At 36.6% G+C, this 21677-nt stretch overlaps 1 protein-coding gene across 5 annotated transcripts in view; it reads right to left on the reverse strand.

The window, feature by feature from the left end:
- The window catches only part of SLC25A21 (solute carrier family 25 member 21), a 237259-nt gene that overhangs the window by 52304 nt on the left and 163278 nt on the right, over window positions 1-21677 (reverse strand). For all 5 annotated transcript variants that reach the window (XM_063398943.1, XM_063398940.1, XM_063398939.1 and 2 more), the window contains exon 3: window positions 8587-8670. In XM_063398943.1, coding sequence (XP_063255013.1) covers window positions 8587-8670 — 84 coding nt within the window. The remainder of the gene's footprint in view (window positions 1-8586; window positions 8671-21677) is intronic.

A 21677-nucleotide genomic window follows, 5' to 3' on the forward strand; every position in this document is an offset into this window, starting at 1 on the left:
CAGTTTATGTTTTAAATACAGGTTTCAGTTCTGGAGACTTTCATGGCACTACAGAGATATCATTTCAGAACAAACAAGATTTTTAGGGACAGATCCCCAAAAAGCAGCATGATCCAAAAGTGTGGCTTAAGCGTAATTTACCATTTAACAGTAACTCCTGAAATCTTTGCTCAGGGCATATGCAGCCCTGGCTGGGACTGAACTCTTGGGGGACTTGCTTCCCGGCCTGAAAGATTCTCACTAGCTGAAATCGTCGTACAGCCGTGGGGGAGCCACGGAAGCCGTGGAGAAGGAGAGCACGCACGGCACAGCCTGCCCGAGCTCTTCCCGGCTTTCTGACTCTAGGTGGCTCTCGGCTCAGCAGCTCCCAGCGCAGAGCTTTCGGCGCTCAGAGGCAGCACCATGGGAGCGAGAAGCGGCGAGAACAGCGCCGGGCAGAAAGGTGTCCCTCAGGGAGCACCAGGGGATGTCACAGGAGTTCACCGCTCTGAAACACTGCAGCTTTTCATGCTGAACCGCCTACAGAAGCAGGAGAAATCCACAGCCATCTTCCTGGGTTACCTACTTTGGCAGACATAGTCTTCACTTTCAGAGAACATAAATGTGTTCAGCAAATTTGGTGATAAAGCATAATATGGTGTTTTCCACACACTGGACCTAACTGAAGGTTTATCACAGTTATCACATTGATCTATTTTAAACATGATGTTTGAAACCATCAGGAACGTAATGTGGCAAAATGACAAATATCTTTGAATGTTAAAAGAATGAGATTTAAACAATTTAGTTTCACTGACCTTCCAAATAGAGAGATTAAAATGGATTGCAAACAATTCTTGTCGGTATCTTTTTATCCCTTTAATATGAGCATTTTATGAGGCAGTCATCTAATGCCAGGGAACTACTACTATAAATACTCATGTTATAATGAGTTCTATTTATGTTATAGTATTAGAAAACAGAGACACTTGAGACATCATGTCTTTAGGGTTAAAACTATATGATTATGAAAATGCTTGAAAAAAATACAACAACTTGAACCTTTAAAAAACGCAGATCAGACACCCACTGTGAGTGTACCTTCAGTGACCTTAGGAAATGACAACAACTAACGCCAGTTAACGTCTGGCCCGTTTACTTCTAAGATGCTTTAAGATTTACATGATTTTATTGTGTTTTGTTCCTATGGGAAATAAATAAGCATGTGTTTCATCTTTAAAGCACATTATTCTCAGAAGTGATTCTCTTTAAAAGAGTGTTCTTGTTTACTGCGTTGCCATATATACCAGATTAAATTTTGCAAGTAAAATGTGTGTCCCTCAGTAATAAAAATGTGGTTAGTCAAATGCTGCCCTTGGTTACACCACTCTAACTTCACTGTATTTCCAACAGCTACACACATGAAGTTTTTCACATTCCAAAGCCATTTTTTTATGTTTTCAAGTGTTAACATATGAAGATGGGGGTAGGGAACATCCAGTCAGGAGCAGATAATTCTTTCTTGAATAGGATGATGAGAACCTCATGACATTAACATCAGTGAACACTGCTGACTCTGGAGACAGTGCAGTCTGTGGAACAGGCCTTTGCACTCAGGACATCCAGCTTCAGCCTAAACCTGCAGCTTCATCCATGCATGCCCTCAGACAACTACCTCATAAAATGAGCTGCTGATTAAGTCTTCGGAAAACTTCTGAAATAGAAACCTGTATCAAATAATGCAATTTTGTGTCCAACATATGTTCCTCAGAGCTTCCATATTAAGGTGCTACCATGGGCCAAATAGGCAACATGGTGTCAGGCTGCTCCCTGAGAATCACCTGTGTGCGTGCTCCAGGATCTGCTTGACTCTACTTGACTCACTTCACACATCAATATCCCTTCTCTGTGTTAAGATAATGGCACTTCCTTCTTCTGCAAAGTGTTTTGAGACCCATTGGTTAAAAGAGTAAGTATCATATTTATTTTGTGACTCACTAGTGTTGCAAAAGCATCCAGCCACTTAGAATTGTTGGCACTGCATTAAGAACTGGTTATATACAAAAGAAGGCATAAAGCACATCACCTTCATATAAATACACAAAAGATGTCTCCTTTGTGGCCATATTTGATATAAAACCTGTGAGTATAATATAAATCAATATGTTAAAGTAAATTATCAGGGAAATTCTGTCAGTCAAATTTTATGCATCCCTTTAATCTTGAAAGTAGTCTTTATGACTACTTTATTCAAGGCTATAGCAATCATTTAAATTTTATGGCTCAGCACTGATTCAGAGTAAGAATAAAAATGATGGTTTTAAAACACAAGTCCAGATAAAATAGAGACAATGAAATTAAACTGAAAACACTAAGACCAGATATTGCACATAGGTCTATGTAGATCAAGGGGTGAAGTGATAATATCTATTACTCTGCTAAAAGAAAATCTATTACTCTGCTATATATGTCATGGAGTTGCTATGAAGAAGCAACTCTTATTAATTAGCCAGAAAAAATTCTGAAATTCTTTGATTAGGGGGCAGCTAGTCTGTGCTAAGGCATCGTTTTTCTTCTCACTGCAGATATGTGAGACCAACTTCCCACAGGGCCATGTGGATCCAGTCCTCCAAACTGCACAGGCATGAGGGCACTTGCTGAGGAGTGTTGTGTTCAAAAATAAATGTACTGATTTAGCAGTTGATAAATTTAATTATTTACTATGAGATCTTGCAATGTCCCTACCTAAATTTTGCAAGTTCATGCTCCCTGAAAATATACGAATACTAGCTTTTCTAACACTGAGAATTTCTTCTTTAAAGATGTGCAAAGCAATAAACAAGCATTCAAAGATTCAGCCCTAAAACATTAATTTTATTCATGAAATCCAGCAGATTTAACACAGGTTCCCAGTTTAAGCCACTACATTGTCCTTTGTAATTTCAATTAGAGTTCTCAATTCAACAATTTTTTTATATAACTTGAGACTTTATGTTTTGCATTATACTATTGCACACAGGAATGTGATAATTATTTCTGATACCCTAAATTCCAGGTTTTTAGTGAAGTCTACAATAAACACAATAGTATAGCAAGAAGTTGCCAATGTAGAACAGTGTAATCCACAGAATAATTCTACAACAGGACAGATGAAAAGAATAAAAATTATCAATATGTCATGAATTATGAGGACGCATCAGGACATACACAGATAGACATTTTGTTGATGTAGTGCTTTTTTTTAGCATCTTCGGGCTCACTTTAGCAAGGCCGGTACAAGTATTATGACTCTGTAAGTGTGAGACAGGCCAGTAGGACTAGAAGAGGGATGGATCTATATATAGATTTTTTTTTCTCTTGAAGTACAAGTGCTAGTAGACTTTCCTCAGTGCTCAGGTAGAAGTCACTGTTCCTGAAGTGGAGGCACTTCAGTTTGCAAGATCACAATTTCTGAAACTGTCAGTGTAGGTGAGTCTCTACTAAGAAATAAGATTCTTGAATGTAGCAAGCAATCATGGGTCCAAGTTCACTTCTGCTCCTCCTGATCTGAAGCGTTAACAAGAAACTAAGGAGTGGGGCAGATAGCTCTGTGTGTGTATGGGAAATAATATCTTAATCTACAACTTCTGCTTTCCTCAGAGCACTGAAAGCAGAACCTAAAGTCTGGTCTTTCAATACCACAAGAATTTATGTCTCCAGTAAGTGGAAATTAATCTCCTGTATAAATGCACACTGGGAAAAGGGATTTTTGGCATAACTGACAATGTCACACTTTCCTGGTTGGAAATTTCTTTGAAGGCTTCAGGTAAAGGATAGTATTTGTACCTTGTGCAACCCTTATTTGGGAGCAGGAATGGTCAGTGATGATGCTGGTGTGTGCTTGCCTGCACGGCTGCCAACTCTGCCAGTCTCCTTCCCTGACCTTCTGGCATTTAGCAGCAGCAGAGTGTCTTCTGAAGCCAGGTGGGAGAGCCAGGCCTCAAGAGCACTGCTGCAGTCTGTCAAACACTTGTTACCATGACATACCAGGCAAGACAAAGGAGAGTGCTAGCAAATTCCTTAATTGACGCATGATCGCTGATATCACCCAAACCAGGAGCCCTCCAGCTTCTGCGTGTTTGCTGATGACTCTGCACTCATCCAGCTCCTGCTTAGTCTTGGCTGTTCTCCCACATACTCCACCCACAGCTGACAAGTTTTGTGCAGCTTTATAACCTAATCCCATTAATGTATGAGTCAGGGTGCTGCTTATTAAAAAAAAGGTGTGTGTGGTCAAAGAGACAATTATAGCTACAAGAGAGTGGTAAGGTGGTGCTGAGAACAAGACAGGAATAATTATAAAGCTATTGGACTGTGTAAATGTGGAGGTAATTGCTCCTTCCCAACGCAGATTAAACATAAATAATCAAATAACTCAGCAGAAGTAATGAAGTCTCAAATTAATGACAATTGTGTTTTGCACTTTCCCAGGACCATCTAGCTCTAAGAAAGGCTAACAAGCACTTTCAACTGTAACTTACTGAAGTGTTGAATTATAAAACTGGAATCCAGGACACTACTACCCTTCTTATTTCAGGCAAGTTAACAAATGAATGAGAAAGTAACAGGTTTCTTGACTGAGTGCCTTCCAAATAACCAACTACAAGCCAGAACATTTACTGTTAAAATTATGAGCCCATGAAAATCCAAGTTTATAAGAACAAAGTTGTTTACAGACTTGAAATAAAAGCATCCATCATTTTAATGCTGTAAGTGCAGATTAAGACAATGCAGATGGGCATAATTTTCCATTCTTAATATGAGACACAACACCATGTGTCTTTAATATACATACAACATATACATTCAGCTAGAACATTGGTTTATTCTTACATTTCAAATTCCAACTTAAATCACCATCAAAAAAAAAGCAAGTGAATGCAAATGCAGTAAAGATCATGATGATATAAAAATCAGTCATTTAACACAACCTAACATCTCATTTGTAGGATCTACAGAGAATGAAAACTTTTCTCGATTAATGGTTTGAGTTAATCCTGTATCCAAACATTTTTCCCAATAAGTATCAGATTATTTTTATGTTGGCTATAAAGCTGTCACTCCTCAATAAACAGATACGCTCCTGGTGGGTTTACCTCACTGTCAAAGATCTGTCAATTCATGCATCATCTCATAAGTGAAAACAGAGAACCTTTACTGCTCGGCTTCTAGCAAATCCAGCTGAGCAGAAGTTGCTTATCACCGGAGAGGATTCCCACCACTGCAACTCCTGTGCAGTTGGTTGTGACTGGATGCTCCCCAAACAAGTTCACAAAATCCCTGAAGTTAATAGTTCTGCCTCCCTTTAAAAGAAAGTTATGTGACCTTCAATGCTCTGCTTGACTGAGCCTTCGTTTAGTGAGTCTCAATTAAATTTTATGTTTTGTGACTCCCATTTTCTTGTAAGACAAGAAAAAGAGTTCAAGGGATGGATCCTTCTTTGAAGATTTTAATTCCCCATGAAGGAAATTTATTTCCAGCTAAAGAAATACTCGGGGTTGGGGGAAGGGAGCTGGAGCTTTTGTAAGCTTTATAAGCTTTTTCCTGGTTGTTTTTTCTTGTTTTTGTGGGGTTCACCCCCGCCTCCCCCCCCCTTCTTTTTTTTTCCTGGTGTATTTGTTTGTTTGATTTGTTTCGTTAAAAGATTGCTAGTGTTTTGTGACAAAGGAGTTTTCTGATTCTTTGAAATGGACAGTGTTCTGTTAGTGGTTAGACAATTATTTCCCCTGTCCTTTTCATTGTAATGAGGACAAAATCAGAGGGGTGGTTAAAGAATTCTGGCTGTTATTTGTGATGAAGAAGCTTTCCCCGAAATCACCAGATTGCTACAGTGATACTGTAGTAATAGCACACTGGTTGATCTTCAGTAAGAGCCACTGCAGCAAATGAAACATTTGCATATGTGTTCATAAAAACCAATACTTGCTAGGCTGATTCTGCATACTTAACTGTAACAAGGTCAAAAAATTAAGGCACAATTGAGTGTCTCGCCTGAACCTGGCTTTGACATTCTGGCTTACCTTAGTTGCTGCTACTGCAAAATGTAAGTACAAATCAGCATAAGTGATATTCCCAAATGTAAACATTTTCAGGGACAGGTCATTAGTAACACTTCTTTCCCCACTGTGTTTCTTTATTTAGTTAGGGCTTTTTTTAGTCAATTTAACATAAAATTGCAGATGCCAAAAGGGAATTCAGAGTGCTGGAGAAAGATGCCTAAGCCCTTTTTAGCTTAGTTTACTTCTTTTCACTTTAGTTTATGTCTAAGCTCTTTATAGATTTAGATATTTACATATTTTCAGAAAAAGGCAGAAACCATTGGGGGTGTTTCACATTGCCACTATGAAATAAACACGGGGCATAAATGAGTTTCTTATACCCTCCTCACAGATTTACACACCTGAGCCTGAACACCTCATAAACGGATTTTGTTTGCTTAGTATCTAAATGTGAAGCCCTTTCTTGGGGCTCTCTTCTGCATATTCTTGTGGTCACACACGGAATGGGTTATCAGGATTAAAGGTTTCCACAAACTAAAATAATTCACATTCCACCCTCACTTCCTTCACAGTTGTTGTAATCACCATGCTCCAGAAAACCAGACAACTTGTGCAGACAAGAATGAAAGACTCAGGGAGTCAAACAGGTTTTTCAGGATTAACTGATTTATTTTCTTATTTTTATCCAAAATTTAACATTATAGTTCATCTGAGATTTTTTATCTAATTTTTCCCCCTAATGCTTACTACTGATGTCTGCTTAAGTGAATTTTTGCCTCTGTCTAACTTCCTGGAGAAAAACAGTATTCATGAAATTTGCTTTTTATTTAGATCAGTATTGACTGCTTTTGAAACAGGCAAGTAAAAATCTGTATTAGCTCTTGCCCAAAAGGAATTTTGTGCAATCCACTGCTAAATTGTGATTTAAATATACAACCTTTTCATGTAATCACCTTCTTTTTCCTGCTCACAGATTCATGACTTGATACAAACATTAAAAATATTCTGGTTTAGTTCCAGTATCGGGTCACAAGAATTCCATAGGAAAAAACCAATGAATTATCAATTCATTTGGAAGGTGTCTCTTGATTTAGACTCTTTCTAGACTCTAGAAAAATACTAGTGAATTGGGATGATATAAATACTATTTTCATACTCACTGACTTAAATATTGGAACTACATTTCTATTTAAAAATAGTTCTACATTTTTGTAGATATTAATAATGCAATAGTTTTCTTTCGAGAAGCAATACAAATTAACATTAACTCAGCCCAGAAAACCTCAGAAGCCACAGATTATAATTTGTGTGTAATGTTTTTAGCTTTTAAGCTTTTTAATGTCTATTATAGTGAAAAAACACAACATTAATCTCTCAAGAAAAATGAATTTACAACTAATAAGGGCAGCTGCGACAACTTCCTTTCAACACCTTAGTGAAACTTCTTTGTATGTCCCTACTTTCTCATTTCAAACCATCCAGTTCTCTATGGATGTACTTAGGTAGTATAGCTTAGCTGAATCTCACTGCAAGAAACAAAATTGGTCTGATTATTAATTTTCACTGCTCATCTCACCTCTGTTTTTCCAGTGCAGCTTGTGGATGCAAGAAGTCTGTGTCTCACTGCACCTATGCTGCCTCCATACCCAGCATCTGCACCACTATATATGAGAACAGTTCCATTCTGATGAATATTTAGGTTGGACTCATGATCTATAGGTTGGACTCCATGATCTCAAAGGTCATTTCCAACAAAATTGTTTCTGTGATATATGGATAAAAAAATAAATAAAATCGGGTTGCTATTGTATTTAAAAAGTTTATGGAAAGCCTGCCAGCTTCCCAAAGCTGGGATTTACTAATTAGTTACCTTGATTAAAGGCTAGCTTCCAAAGAGCTCCCGTGGATAACAGGCTTAACTTTAAGCTTATGATTGATCCCATTACATTCACTGGCTTTAACTGGACTGCTCATAAAATTAAGCCTATTATGCCTTTCTGGATCAGAACCCAGCTCCCTTAGAGGAGCTCGGGCTTAGAGCAGTGGTACCTTACAACGCCAGTACCATTCAAGTAGCTGATGAACATAACCCTTTTTTCCACATTCTGACAAAATGAAAGCCGTGGAATTTTGCTTACACAGATCCTGGAGACATTGTCTGCCACAGGTAACTGGGAATGACATTTCATCAGAGCTTGTAAACAAATGATATGCTCAGACTGAGCTAGTTCAGAAAACAGGACAAGACACAAGAGTGAAGATACAGCAATTCACGGATGCAGCCATCCTGCTCTGGTGCTGAAGCAGGCTTTGTACCAGCATCTCTATACAGCTGTGCATTCTTTGACATATTATAATAACCAAAATTGGCATTATGAGTCTAATTTAGACTAATCAAGACTTTTCAAATTGTGCTCATTATGTGCAACTTCGTTTGCCAAATTCTTGCAATTGCAAAAAAAAAAAAAAAAAGAAAAAGAGTGGAATATAAAGAGGATCTAATGTCTGGAAAATGGGTGATTAAGAAAGGTCACATAAAATTGACAATTTTAAAAACATATACTCTTACCCTTCTCGTTGGAAAATTGTCCTAAAACAGTCCCCCAGGCTCTTGTAACTGGTTGGATCAGTTTTCCCTCTTTGAATTTGGAACCTAAAAAAAATACAATTTACATCACAGCATGAGAAGTCAGGGATTTTAAGTCACTTTTAACTTTCCAATTATTATATAAAAGAAGTTTTAAAGGGTTTTTTTATGTCTCTGATTCATTATTATATACTGTTCCTGATATACTTATTAACACTGTTTTCATAGAAGCTGTTAAACCAAGGAAAAATAGAGCTTTAGTAGTAACTTTTTTTGTAGTTTATGGAACTCACAGTATAGCTATCACCTTTGACATTTACACCTCTTTCTAGTTGTTTGAAAAATAAGCTGTTAACCCTGTCCCTGATCCAAAGACCACTGAAACTAATGTGAGTGTTTGAGTTAAACCCTTTTGAAAATCTGAAAAGAAATACTATCATGTGTTGCTCTTTTTTATATCTGACACAATTACAAGAAAAGTCAAGCAGAGACATGATCAGATATTACAGCACGATTCATTATTCATAATTCAATAAGATGAACAGTAAAAGCAAGCAATGAATTATTCTGATTGAAATCTTATTTTCTCTATTCACATTTTGACAACAACAAAATTTCAACATGAAGCTTGTGGCCTTGAAACGAAAATCAAGATTATGATTTAAGATTGTAAACTTCTTATTGTTATGATTTATGGATAACAACAGTGAGTTTAACAAACTATATTATTTTACTAAGTATCTCAGTTAGACAATCCCATTTCTTTCAGTTCCAGAACTGCAGCTGGCACATTCAAGTAAATAGAATGGAGATATTTAGATTAATTTTTAGCAACATAACTTCTTTTTAAACTGCTAATTACCAAATAATACTAAAAAATAAAAATAATACTGCTGTTTACAATTCCAGTCTAGAATAGCCCCACATCAGGCAATCACTATAGTGGTTTTATCACTAGGTACAATAATACCTCTCTACAAAGAATAATTCACATTACGGTCAAGTACACCCCATGTCACAGGTACACTGCTGTTCTGAGAAACATCAGTTGTTACTTATCATAATACTGAATCTCATTTATATGAGATAACGAACCAAGGTATTTTTAGCTCAAGGTTAAACAGCAATTTTCCCCTCTCTCACAGAATTCAGTAGGGTTAAGTTAGTATTTGTATTGTGGCAAAAGCCATTCATTGTTTTGAACATCAGTATTTCTGTGCTAATGCATCTAAAATTTTGTTCAGTTTGAGGAAGAAAAATTCTAGTGATGCAATTCTTTGAGCAATTATGAAGGCAAGCCCACACCTCTTTTGAAAACAGTTAGAAGGAAACACTGAGTCCCTCCGTAGTCCTAATAAAAGTAGTTCAGGCACATCTGGGATCTCTATCTGGGGTAACCTCTTTTATTAGCACGAGAACTTGCTGCCAAGTTGGCAGAAAGAAGAATGCTATTCAATAGGCTTACACTCAAATAAGAGCTGGTGCATAACATTTTGTCTGAAAAGATCCCTTGGGAAGGCTAATAGTTGAAAAAATGCCTCAATGCCATCACACAAAGTACAACAGCAATATCAGCTACAGAAGCTTTTACACTGTGGCAGTCAAGCAATCCAAATTATAACAGAACCTAGTTTCTATGCACATTTTAATGTATTTAAGACTTGATTGTTTGTACATCTTGGCTCAAAATCAAAAATGTCTTTCTTTTTCTTGAAGAAAACTTGCAAAAACTCACCAATAACATCTTTTTCCAAGTATTTAAAAATAGTTTTCTTAACCCAAACTCTTTTCTTTGAGTTTCAAGATTTGGCCTCCTTGTAAAATCAAAAAAGTATCGCTGTTTCTAAAACACCCTTTCAATAATGCACTTTGCTCTCTTTCACCCTGCAAATACTCAGCAATGTCCTACTTGCATGTGTGTAAGGCTCCCCACTAAATTGTGCATGCAAAACTGTTTGTTGAACTGGGGCTTTAATTCCAGGGTCACAGTGGATCCCAACAATATAGTGAACATATTTATATAATTCTGTTTTACAGCTTACACATTGACAACTTCTCAACTAAATTTAAATGATTTAATAAAAACAAATCTTTGATAGCAATAATGAAAGTAATGTCATAAGAAATGCAATAACCCTGTAGGTAATTTATGTTTTATCAGATGAAGGATAACTTCTTGCTAAAGAAGTTAAGTCAAAGAAGCTTTACATTTATTTCAGATATTTGTTTTAATCTAGATAAGACTTTAGTATTAAATGAGTCCATTTGTAACACTGAGTCACACAAATAACATATTCCTTCCTTTAGGGTTTTTGGATCGATTCCTTCCCTAGTAAATCTATTTTATAGCTTTAACAGCAATTCTAAAATACATGCCAATTATGTGCTTCAACCTAGATCTGCGAATTGGGTTCTTTGATTCAGAATTGCTTGCCTCAATAAAATCATGTGTAACTTTTTAATGAACTAGCTAATTGATCACCAGCACTTGTTATAGGAAGCTCAGGGAAGAGCTGAAAAAAATGTTTGTTTGTTTTTCTGGAGACAGCAGCAGCAGCCTCTCTTAGTAGTCTTAATAACACAGAAGACCTAAAGCATTCCCTTAAAAAAACCCTCAACCTGGCCTGTTTTTAATGATTGTTTAGAGGAATGAACACAACTGGGGGATATGTAATGGCTTTCTCTGCTTCAAATCCATTCCTTTCTAAAAGCACTATAAAACCACTGAATTTCATGCATTTTTGAAAGTTGGATGGCTGCCTTGTATCCTTTTAGCTTTTGCTAGACCAAAGAAAGATAAATTCCCCTCTAAATACCATTGGAGCACTAACTTCTGATCTAATAATTTTGAAGTGTGATGGCAGGCAGCCCTCAGTGACATGCTGAACAGCCAAATGTGCAGGAATGCTTTTCCAGGGCTGGGATGGACTGCCTCCTACTCACGATCAGCATCCAAGAAGTGTCAGAAGCCACTGGACACTTCAACACATCGTGTGCTTACTGCAAGCTTGATCACTTTAAGAATGAGCATCAGGCTAACCTTCCTCCCCTGTCATTTTCCTGCTTCCTGGCTTTCTGGGGAGAATGCAGTGGTGCTGAGAGCTCCCAACGCTCACAGAGCTGTGGGAGGCACTTGGCACCCCAGGTGACCCCTTCCTACCCAGGACCAACCCAGGCATTTACTGCCTGCCCCCTTGGCTCCTTGCAGTTCCCACATCCATCTCCCATGCCATGAGGGATCTCAGATTTTCCTTTTCTAGCTTGTAGCAGCAGTCCAAAGGGCTTGGTCTTCCATGTCCCCTTTGAATGAACAGTACCTTTGCAGTAGCTTTATCAGGTACAAAAGTGTCCTGATAATGCTTAAGAAAAGAATATTGGTGTCCTTCCCTGTTCACTGCAGAAGACACATGGTTGGGATCTCTGTAAAAAGTGGGAACCATGTAAAACTGTTTGAGGTTTTGGGGTCTGTTCAAAAGGCATTGAAAACGGATGATCTAAAACCATGAAAATATTTTAACACACCCACACTAATCAGCACTAAAACTTCTACTCGTGAAATGAATAAACCTAAATTATTGTTATTTTACTAGCATGAGTGAGAACATTTTTTTATGGCTATAACAGTCCTTGATCAATAAGTCTCAATGGGCTCTGCCTGAAATTCCATAATGTGGAAGACGCTTGAGTTCTTTCACCAGTTCTCCAAACCACTTATCATTTAACAAGTGATTCATCATGTTGTGGAGCAATGACTCTACATAAACATATGCATCTGTTTCCAATGCCTAACTCCTCACAGTCCTTGCTGGTTTTTTAATAGCCAGCATTTCATTCTGAGTTCAATAAAATCCTCAGTCTAGATCATGCTTTTCTGGCTCTATTCCTATTGTAAAAGTTCTCCAGGTTATCTTTTCTAATAGAATCAATATCTATAGAAGAACAAATAGATGCATGTGCTTTCTGAAAAAAAAAAAAAAAAACACCCTCTCACATCCCTCTATAATTTGCTAAATTTTCTGTTCATGTTTGCTGAATATCTCTTTAAAGTTGTCTTGTGCATGTCTGCTACTACATTATCCAGGCATATAGTGTTTAAAGCCTGTTTACCACAACATCATCTAAAAGCTCTCCCAGCTTTATTAACTGATCTGGGCTCAAGAAAGATTTCTAATTCATATTGAATTTGTTTCAGTCATCTCAAAATCTAAAAGGAGGAAATCAGTATTTTCATATCTAGATTGAAGCACATAATGAGCATTTAAGTCCCAGTTACGTAGGACAACCACAGTGTGATATGGAGCAGTCTGGACTCATCAAATCCTTGCAGCGGGATTTTCAAAGACGATATCCTCACGCATAACTTCCAGAATTTCTTGCTGTTTTTATGCAGCGCTGCTGACTAGTTTCTCAACCACAGAGTTCAGAGGGAAAGAAAAACACTGACTCAGAGAACCAAGCTTTATACCAGGCTGCAGTGCTTGCCAAGGAGAGGCAGCCTTAGCTGGATTTTCCTTCTCTGCACATCTCAGCAGGATTTTATCATATGTTCTTCTCAGTTTTGAATACAGCTCCTAACATTTCCATTCATGGTTGGGGTTTGTACAGTACCAAAGCAAATAAACTCAGGAACTGACGTATATAGATGCTATAAAGAAGATAATTACATGGCATAACAACAAAACATTAAAATATGTGTGCAACTTTAAATCTAAAACAATTTCTAAATAAATGTACGGTCTTTGGAAAACTGAAAACGTACAGCTTTTTTTGCTCTGTCAGTCATTCCCATGATTCCAGACACTCCTAACTGTATTTACCCCACCCTCATATGTTGATAAAAAATGTATAGTCTGAAGTTTTATATAAATATACATTATTTAACAGTTCACATGCTTATAATATAAAAAACCCTGCATTATATTTATAAAAGATTTTGATTTCTTAAGTTAAACATTTATTCAGGTGTTACTATGAGTGATATCTACCGATGCTTAAATTTTTTGCAAAACTTTGGACTGGAAAATGAACCCAAATAATATAATATATTTCACTTTTTGGCTCAAGTTCTTTGAGTTGTTTATGTTACTTACAGGATAATAACTAAGTTGAGAGTATAATTCTGCCACTTATTTTAACAGTAAATCATAGGAGCTGTTAAAGAGCTGAATATTACTTTTCAAACCAAAAAAAAGCCCAATTATTTTTAGCAAAAGATACAAGTTTTGCTACTGCAGAGGTCATATTTTGAGTGTTCTATTATTGCCATGATTATTTAACTGTGAAAAGCATATAGAAATATAATAAAGTAGTAACAAAGAACAGGTAAAGAGCAGAACTTACTCCTGTCATTCTTCATCCCAGCCATAGATTTGTCTCAAATCTATGGCAGTTAGATTTTTGTCGTTGGATCTTCTTACAGTTCATGTTTACTTTACAGAAATAAATAAGAATCATAGGTAGCAAAGCATTATGAAAAATTATTTCAAAATTCATCACAGTTTATTTCATTTTGTTGGAATCAATGATGCTTGTTAAGCTTATCCACTCATCTGAATTTTGGAGGAATTGTTGGGCTTTTTAACAAGAAAAAAATAAAAGAATAGTAATAATGGAAATGATTGTAAAGATAATCTGAAAGCTTTCTCTGCAGACCTGATTTATATCAGTTTTCAACTATCAGCTATGATGGTAAAATAAAAAATGACCAAACAGAAACTGATGATTTCTCACATTTACAAATGTGTTTATCAAACATTGCAACTCATTAAAGTGTCCATTCCATACCTGATTTCTGCCTTATTGCAATCCAGGTCTGTTTTGGCCTCTTGCTATCTGATTTGTTCTTTTTCTCTGAGAAAAATACCTCAGAAATTGCTATGAAAAATAAGTCGGGCAAAAGGAGGAACCATCACCAGCAGATGAGAAAGGAGCAACAGCCCACACCTGAATAAGGGTACATTCATGGCAAACAACAGACTTAACCCTTCACAGCAGAATTTAGATGGAACAAAACATTGGCTGTTCTGATCCAACTGGACCCTAAAGACCAACACCAGCTGTTGCTTCCTTTTAGACTGGCTAAAATCAATATATCTGAACCCTCATAAAACACTTGGTATAAACTCTTTCAGACTCGATGATGAGAACTCACCATCCATAGCTTACTCTGAACTTAGAATTTTTAACAAATATTTTCCCTGAATGAACTGCATCATTGAATACAAAAACTGTGAAGTCTTAAAGATGACAAAACAGCTTAGGTGTTTCACTGATACTCTCAGCCAGTTCTCTGAATGTGACTCTTACTTTTAGACCAGAGAAGAGTACACTAATCAGAAGAAGAACTTCATCTTTCCTGTATTCCCTATTCCTTTTATTGATGACTTTCCTTTCTCTCTTGCTTTTATATTCAAGCTAAGCAGCATGTCACTCCATCAAAAATATCAGTGGGAAAAAGAATGCAGTACAGTAAATATATTTTTATTTATTTAATATTTTAGAAATTAAAGCTGTATTTTTTTCATCTACTAATGAAGAATTCTTCTGATGTTTTATCTCCTGGATTAATTCTTCCATTGTGTGCATGGGACAAACATACAGTAGCTATAACATCAGAAGGAAATTGTTCTTTACATGTAGTTTTAAAAAATACTCATGGAAAAAATAACTTGACCAGAAGCAGGTCACATTAATCCATTAACTGTTTCATGCAGATCTGCCCTGGTAATATTGCAAAAGAATAACAAAAACAACTAGTCATAGCACTTACATATGAATAATTTCATGTTTTCCCAAGGAAGAAATTCAGCAGAAACTAAGTTCAAACCATAAATATTTTAGTAATCTAAATCCATCAATGACTGTGTATGCTGAGGGGGAGCTCTAAACAACAACAAAAAATTAGTGAAAACCAAAACTTTTTCATTCCACATGAAAAACCACTCAGAGAAATGTCATGAATGTGCAAGTTCCCTTTTATTTTGTGGATGAAAGCGCTGAGAATGCTTGATTTCATTTCACAACAAGGTGAACGTATGGATTGAGGTTCCAAGCTGGGGCCTGCCCACCTACTGCCCGTGCACAGCAAGAGCTGCCTCTCTTCCAGCCCAGCCTCCAGGGCCTGCAACACTCCTGTGTTTCTGAGGTCCCAGACACAACTGGCAGCTATGGGATTCTACGAGCTGCCAGTGGTGTTTGGGACCTCAGTCCAAACTGAGGTCTTATTGAAAGTACCAGCCTCTCCTCACAGTTAAGAACTTGCACACAATACCTATTTTTATTGTCCTTTAGATATTTCTCCAGTGTTCTTCTGTGTGAAAAGCCTATCCACAAGTCCTGCCAGTGCAGGAATAGCTTTTCTGGCAGCTCTGCTAGTATTGTGGCTCTGTACAAGATACAATTCTGTCACTGAAGCTCTGCTTTGGCTGACTAGATACAAGTTCTGAGCACAACATAAGTGACAGCAATGATCATAAAAGGGACAGCTATTTGAAAGATCACTCAGTATTTTGTGTGAAGGATTGTGCAGTACACATGGTCTTAACAAGATCAGCCAGGATGTACCGGCAGTAAAAGCAATAGACAAATTTAAGCACTACTTGTGATTTCTGTCTTCATCTTTCTGTGTATAAGGCACTTAATTACACTGGTGAAAGAATCTGCAGAAACCAGTAATGGCAAAAATAACATTTTGTTTTTTATGGTGATGGTTTATTTCTGAAACCTTTGTAATCTCTATTTCCTAAGTAAAAGCAACCCCCCCAAATCTATGGACTTTGTTGAGCCTTATCTAAACTGGACAAATCATTCAAAATGGCACCACAAGGAATAATTTTGTATTATCAGAGACGATGGAGCTATTTGTATGATTTTAAGTATGAATAGTCACTCATAGCCTAAGCCATCAACCGAAGAAATGTGGTTTTCATTAGTTTTGAATTCAGTCGTGTATGTTTTCCCTCAAAACAGCTTATAGAGAAACAACGGACAAACTGGTGAGGAATATAAACTAACGACTAGAAGACATTTCACAAGAAATCATATATTATATGATAATTATATTAAGACCCCAGTATGCAGTCTGAGTTCAGGGAAAAATGAGAATGTGTCTTGGCTGATTTCAGCGTGAAACTTGTGCTTGCTTAAAAAGTGTCCATTTTTTAATCCCAGTTTAGCTTCTATTACAAAAATGTATATCCTCTCTTGACCTCTTGCTGGAAAGTAATTCTCGTGTCCTGTGACATTACTGCGATCTATGACCCTTTACTGAACCTCTGCAAATTGGAGACGTTAAAAAATTTAAATATAGGTATGAACATTTCACCTGTCAGATTAGTGACATCAGGTTAGAGGAGTAATTTTGCTGTCTTTAAAAGGTAAGGCTATTCTCCATTACTCCAAAGAGGTGCAAAGGCAAATCTCAACACAGCTTTGTAAAATCAAGCACGTGTCTGATTAGCCATAAAAAGGCTTCAAATGACCACTTACTCGTCATTACTGGACAATAGCTGGAGTACAAACAGTAAGCACTGCTCTAAAACCCCGTCCAATTTCTGAAAAGGTACTAAAGATCTACATGCCACTGGAAAAAGTAATGTTCTTCTTCTACAATTTTCATGGAAAGGGCCAAGTATTTCTACTCAGTTTTTTCAACAAAGCTTTGATTTCAGTGTCCATTATGGAAATCTCACAGCACCTCTCCTGAGAAGGCAGAATTTTTGTGGCTTTCTGGCACGAAGATGTAGGGGGAGGATTTTTTGGTGGGTTGTTCAATACTTTTCAGTATTCATTAACATTTTAAGTTCTTTGATGAGTTCAATCCCATCTCAGCTGAATGTACTGTTAATTTTTTTTTTTTTTTTGCATTAAAATGATTTAGCACCAAAAATTTTCAAACCACAACAAAATGTACATTTCACTTACTCCCTATGGTCAAAGTAAGAAAGATAACAAAAAATATCTTTTTCCCCAAAGGAAAGAAATGGTCAAACACAGAAATCCAAATTAATTTTCAGAGGAGAATAGCCAAAATAGAATTGTGAGTTGCTGAAAGAAATGTTAGCTTTGTGCTGGAAAATATTTGAAAGGGAAACAATTTCATTAATATATCGTGGCGTAGATTTTTAAAGTACTGGAAAGGATACAACCAGACTTACTCTGCTGAAAAATACAGCTAAATACCCTGCATTTAAAAACATTAACTCACATGCCCTTTCTTATTAACAGACAAACCACTTTAAATGACTAATAGCTAATTCACATAATATGGATATTACCTATTATGCATGTGCTGCATCCATTAGAAGATTACTTTCTTCCCCTATTAACTGAATGGCTAAGTGACAGAAAACACACAGTTTTAAACAAGAAAAACAAGGAAATTCTGAGTTAAAGACTGAAACTCAACTCTTACCCACCCAACTGTGCCCCAATATTACAGCTTATATGGAATTCATTATTGACCAGTGCTGAGTGATCTCAGCAATTCTTAACATACAGTAGGACACAACAAGGCAAGTTAAGGATGAAATTTCCTCTGAAGCACTATGACTTTCACTGCTGTGTTGACTTGTAGTAAAACTAGTGAAATATTGGAGTACATGCATTCTGCAGTTCAATTTATCAGAAACAGTGCACTTCTGTAAAAATTAAAACAAAAATGTATTCACTTAACTCTAAGGAAAGTTTTCTGTGTGTTCAAGTTGCAGCTTGCCAGTTCTGTTAGAGCACACAGATACATAAAAACACATTCAAAAATTTTTGGAGTAATACTAAAATTTACCCTAGTAAGCAAGGAGAAATCTTTGACACTTGTGAATATATCCTACTAATTCACTGTATGAAGTTAAGAAAAAAATAATTATGTGAGTTTTCACAAATTCAATGTAATGGGAAGAGCAGCAATTATTTTCAGACTTCAGTAGACTAATTTTTATTTTTCTAACTCATACTATTAACAGTTAACAAAAACTAATTCAAAACAAAACTTAGGAGAAAATCTAGAATGCAGGTTGCACACTGAGGTCAGAAGAATAAGTTTGAATATTCAAAGCTGTTGTTGAATCACCTTGTTGCTACAAAACTGTCAGGATACTTTTTTTTTTTTTGCAGAACCAAATACGACTCACACAATGGCATTATTTTTCTTATTTGTGAATACATTTTCAAAACTACCAAAGTTCCACTTCAAGTACTTGACATCCCAGTTTTAAATAATAGAAAATAATGCTGTAATGGAAACACTAACAGGGTCTTGACAACAGCCGTGTAAGGCTGCACCTTTATATCACAACAAACTCTTCCAGCTGAAAAAACTCACTCATTACCCAGGATGGTGTGGAAAAAAGATCGCTGTTGCTTCAGGAAAGACAATTCCTTGAAAACTCGCCTAAAGTGGTGAAAATTATAAAGGAACATTACTTTTTTCCCCTGAACTCAACCTAACTACTCCAGAAAGTAAAGCACAAATCATTCATTATAATGAGTCATAACAATGATTTGTGATCTTCCAAGTTTTCATTTTACGCCCCTCTGTTTTTCCTTAAAGACAGGAGGAGAGACAAAGACTGGAAACTTTGGGTCATATGGATCACGGCACCACTGCTATGTCTGGAATTTTCTTATAAATATCCTATTGCTCTGAGGTTCATAGGCCTGACTGAAACAGCAGGGACGATCTCATTTGTACTTTTATAGTTGTAGAGGGATTTGCAAGAGTTAACACAATTTTCCATAATATTTCTTACCGACTTCAGGAATAAAGGGAGAGTTCCCTTTTTAATCAGTATCTGAAACATTGTTAAGTCTAAAGGGAAACAGGAATTCTTTCAGATTTAACAAGACTTTTCCAAGTGCTGATAATTTTAAAGGTACAAAACAAGGCAACTTTTGAAAGAGTATTTCAGCAAAGTGTTAGTGGCAGCAATCAGTGCAGTAGTCTGGAGGACACACTGTTCAGCAGATTTTACTACTTTCTTGCAGCCTTGTGCCTTTTAAAGATTAAAAGATTATTTTTCCAGAAAGAAATGGTAAATTATTCCTTTTGAGTTCATGAAAGTATTCAAATCAAGGAAGTATTGTCAGGTTCTGTTACAGTGATATTTATCTCAGTAAACAAAGTTTCACTAACCACCAGTGGGAAGCTAGAAAAGTGCCTTCATTTTGTACAGTCACAGAAGGCTTAAAAGGCATTTTTTTCACATTCTTCTCCAGGCAGGCAGGCAAACTATACTAACGTGGCTGATTTGACTCAGATATTGAACTTGAGGACTGAAAAATAGGAAAAAGAAAAGGCAATTCTGATGTTATCCATGCAGTATTTCTCAGGAACTACTGTTCTGTTTCCCTACCACATTCAGTACCTCTTCCACATACACATTTAATCCTGTCTTTGTAATGCTACATGGATTCAGAAATAAAACTAACTGAATTATTGAATTGTTGAATGCCTACTGATAAATAAAATAGGCTTGTTGAAAAGTGACTGCTGGAAAAAGGTGGTTCTGCATGCTTTTACAGAATTAATAGGTAATTACTACATATATAATACCATATATAAAATTAGTAGGATCATGACCTTGTTGGTAAATTTCTGTGTCTTGTCTAATGCCAGACTGAGTAAGAGTGCAATAAGAAAACCCTATTGTGTTCAACATGTAGGCATATCCCCTCCCATCCTCCTTTTTGGGAGGCAAGTCTTTGAAAGAAGAACAGCATAATTTATCTTTTTCCGAAGTTATGCTACAATTCTTTCAAAGAACTAGATGCATAGTGGTTTGCTGAGTGATATGATACTAGCAATAGGTTTAGCTGCTCCATTTTGGGTATAATCTTTGTGCAATATAATCTGCACATAAATAGAGATCTAAGTATTTGTAGGAACCAACTTTCCCTGCTATGGAGTCTGAAAGGTGCCCAGTCTGAAGTATGAGAAGGACCTACTATACCTAAATTTTGCAGAGTATATTGGAATTCTCTTTGTTAAAAATCTAAAGTTTGTCCAACTTGTGGCCTGAGCCCCTTCCAAGAGTAAAGCTGACCTTAAAGGTCTGTGGAAAGGAATCTCCAGTTTTATTATGTGCAGGGGACAGATTTTAGCTTTTTTCTTTTTCAAGACGCTCTTGAAAATGCAGACAGCCATCCTGCCTAACAGCTAAGAGATGTATCACCCACCAATTTATTAGAGGTCCTTTATTAGAGGTCACAAGATGCCAGCTTGTCATTGGAACTGGCAGCAGAAACCACAGTCTCAGAATTGACAAACACTGGACAAACACTGCTGCTTTTGCTGCAAGAAGTTTTCCCCGAGCCTGTGGTCTGGGACAAGGGCAAATAGTGAAAGTCAATCACAGGGGAATGAGTGATGGATATACAGGGAGTGAGCAAAATTATGGAAATAGGTGGGATAGAAAGGAGTGTGGTGCCGAAGAAACCTGATATACTCAGCAGATGGAAACCTTGAGGCAGATACTGGTCAAAATATGAGCAATGTATCACTGCATCTGTTTCTTCCGTGTCATCTCTAAAGCCTATTAATAAGCAGTGCAATTCTGCAAATTTCTCTTCTTTTTCTACTGCTGGGTTCAACGGATAGTATTAGTATGACACAAATGATATCTGAATTTATATAGGGTATTAATTTACTGTACCATACTGTATCCAATTATAATTCTTAAATTCATCAGTTCCCATTGACAATAAAAGTCACTTAAAATACATACAAGAGAAAGATTTTTTAACTTTATATGAGGTACTTCTGTAGGACTTTCTACCAAAAGAGTAGTAGATTTCAGAGGTTTCCTAGACTTATACAACATCTCATCTCTAGTATCAAGTGGCATCTCTAACATGTCCTAAAGTCCTTTTTTGGCTCAATGATATTCCTCTGCTCACTGTTCTGTTTAACTTCTGTTTATACTCCAGTAATTGCTGTTTTCCTTCTCACCACTAGAGTATATGTGTGCACAAAAATAGCTTTTCTAAAATACAGAGAAAATACAGTGTGACTTAAGGAACTAATTTTCTTTTAAGGAATATGTGCAGAGAGAATGGTTCCATGTCTACACCACTGCTAT

The sequence above is a fragment of the Prinia subflava genome, chromosome 5, assembly GCF_021018805.1.
Source record: "Prinia subflava isolate CZ2003 ecotype Zambia chromosome 5, Cam_Psub_1.2, whole genome shotgun sequence".
NCBI classification, from domain to species: domain Eukaryota; kingdom Metazoa; phylum Chordata; class Aves; order Passeriformes; family Cisticolidae; genus Prinia; species Prinia subflava.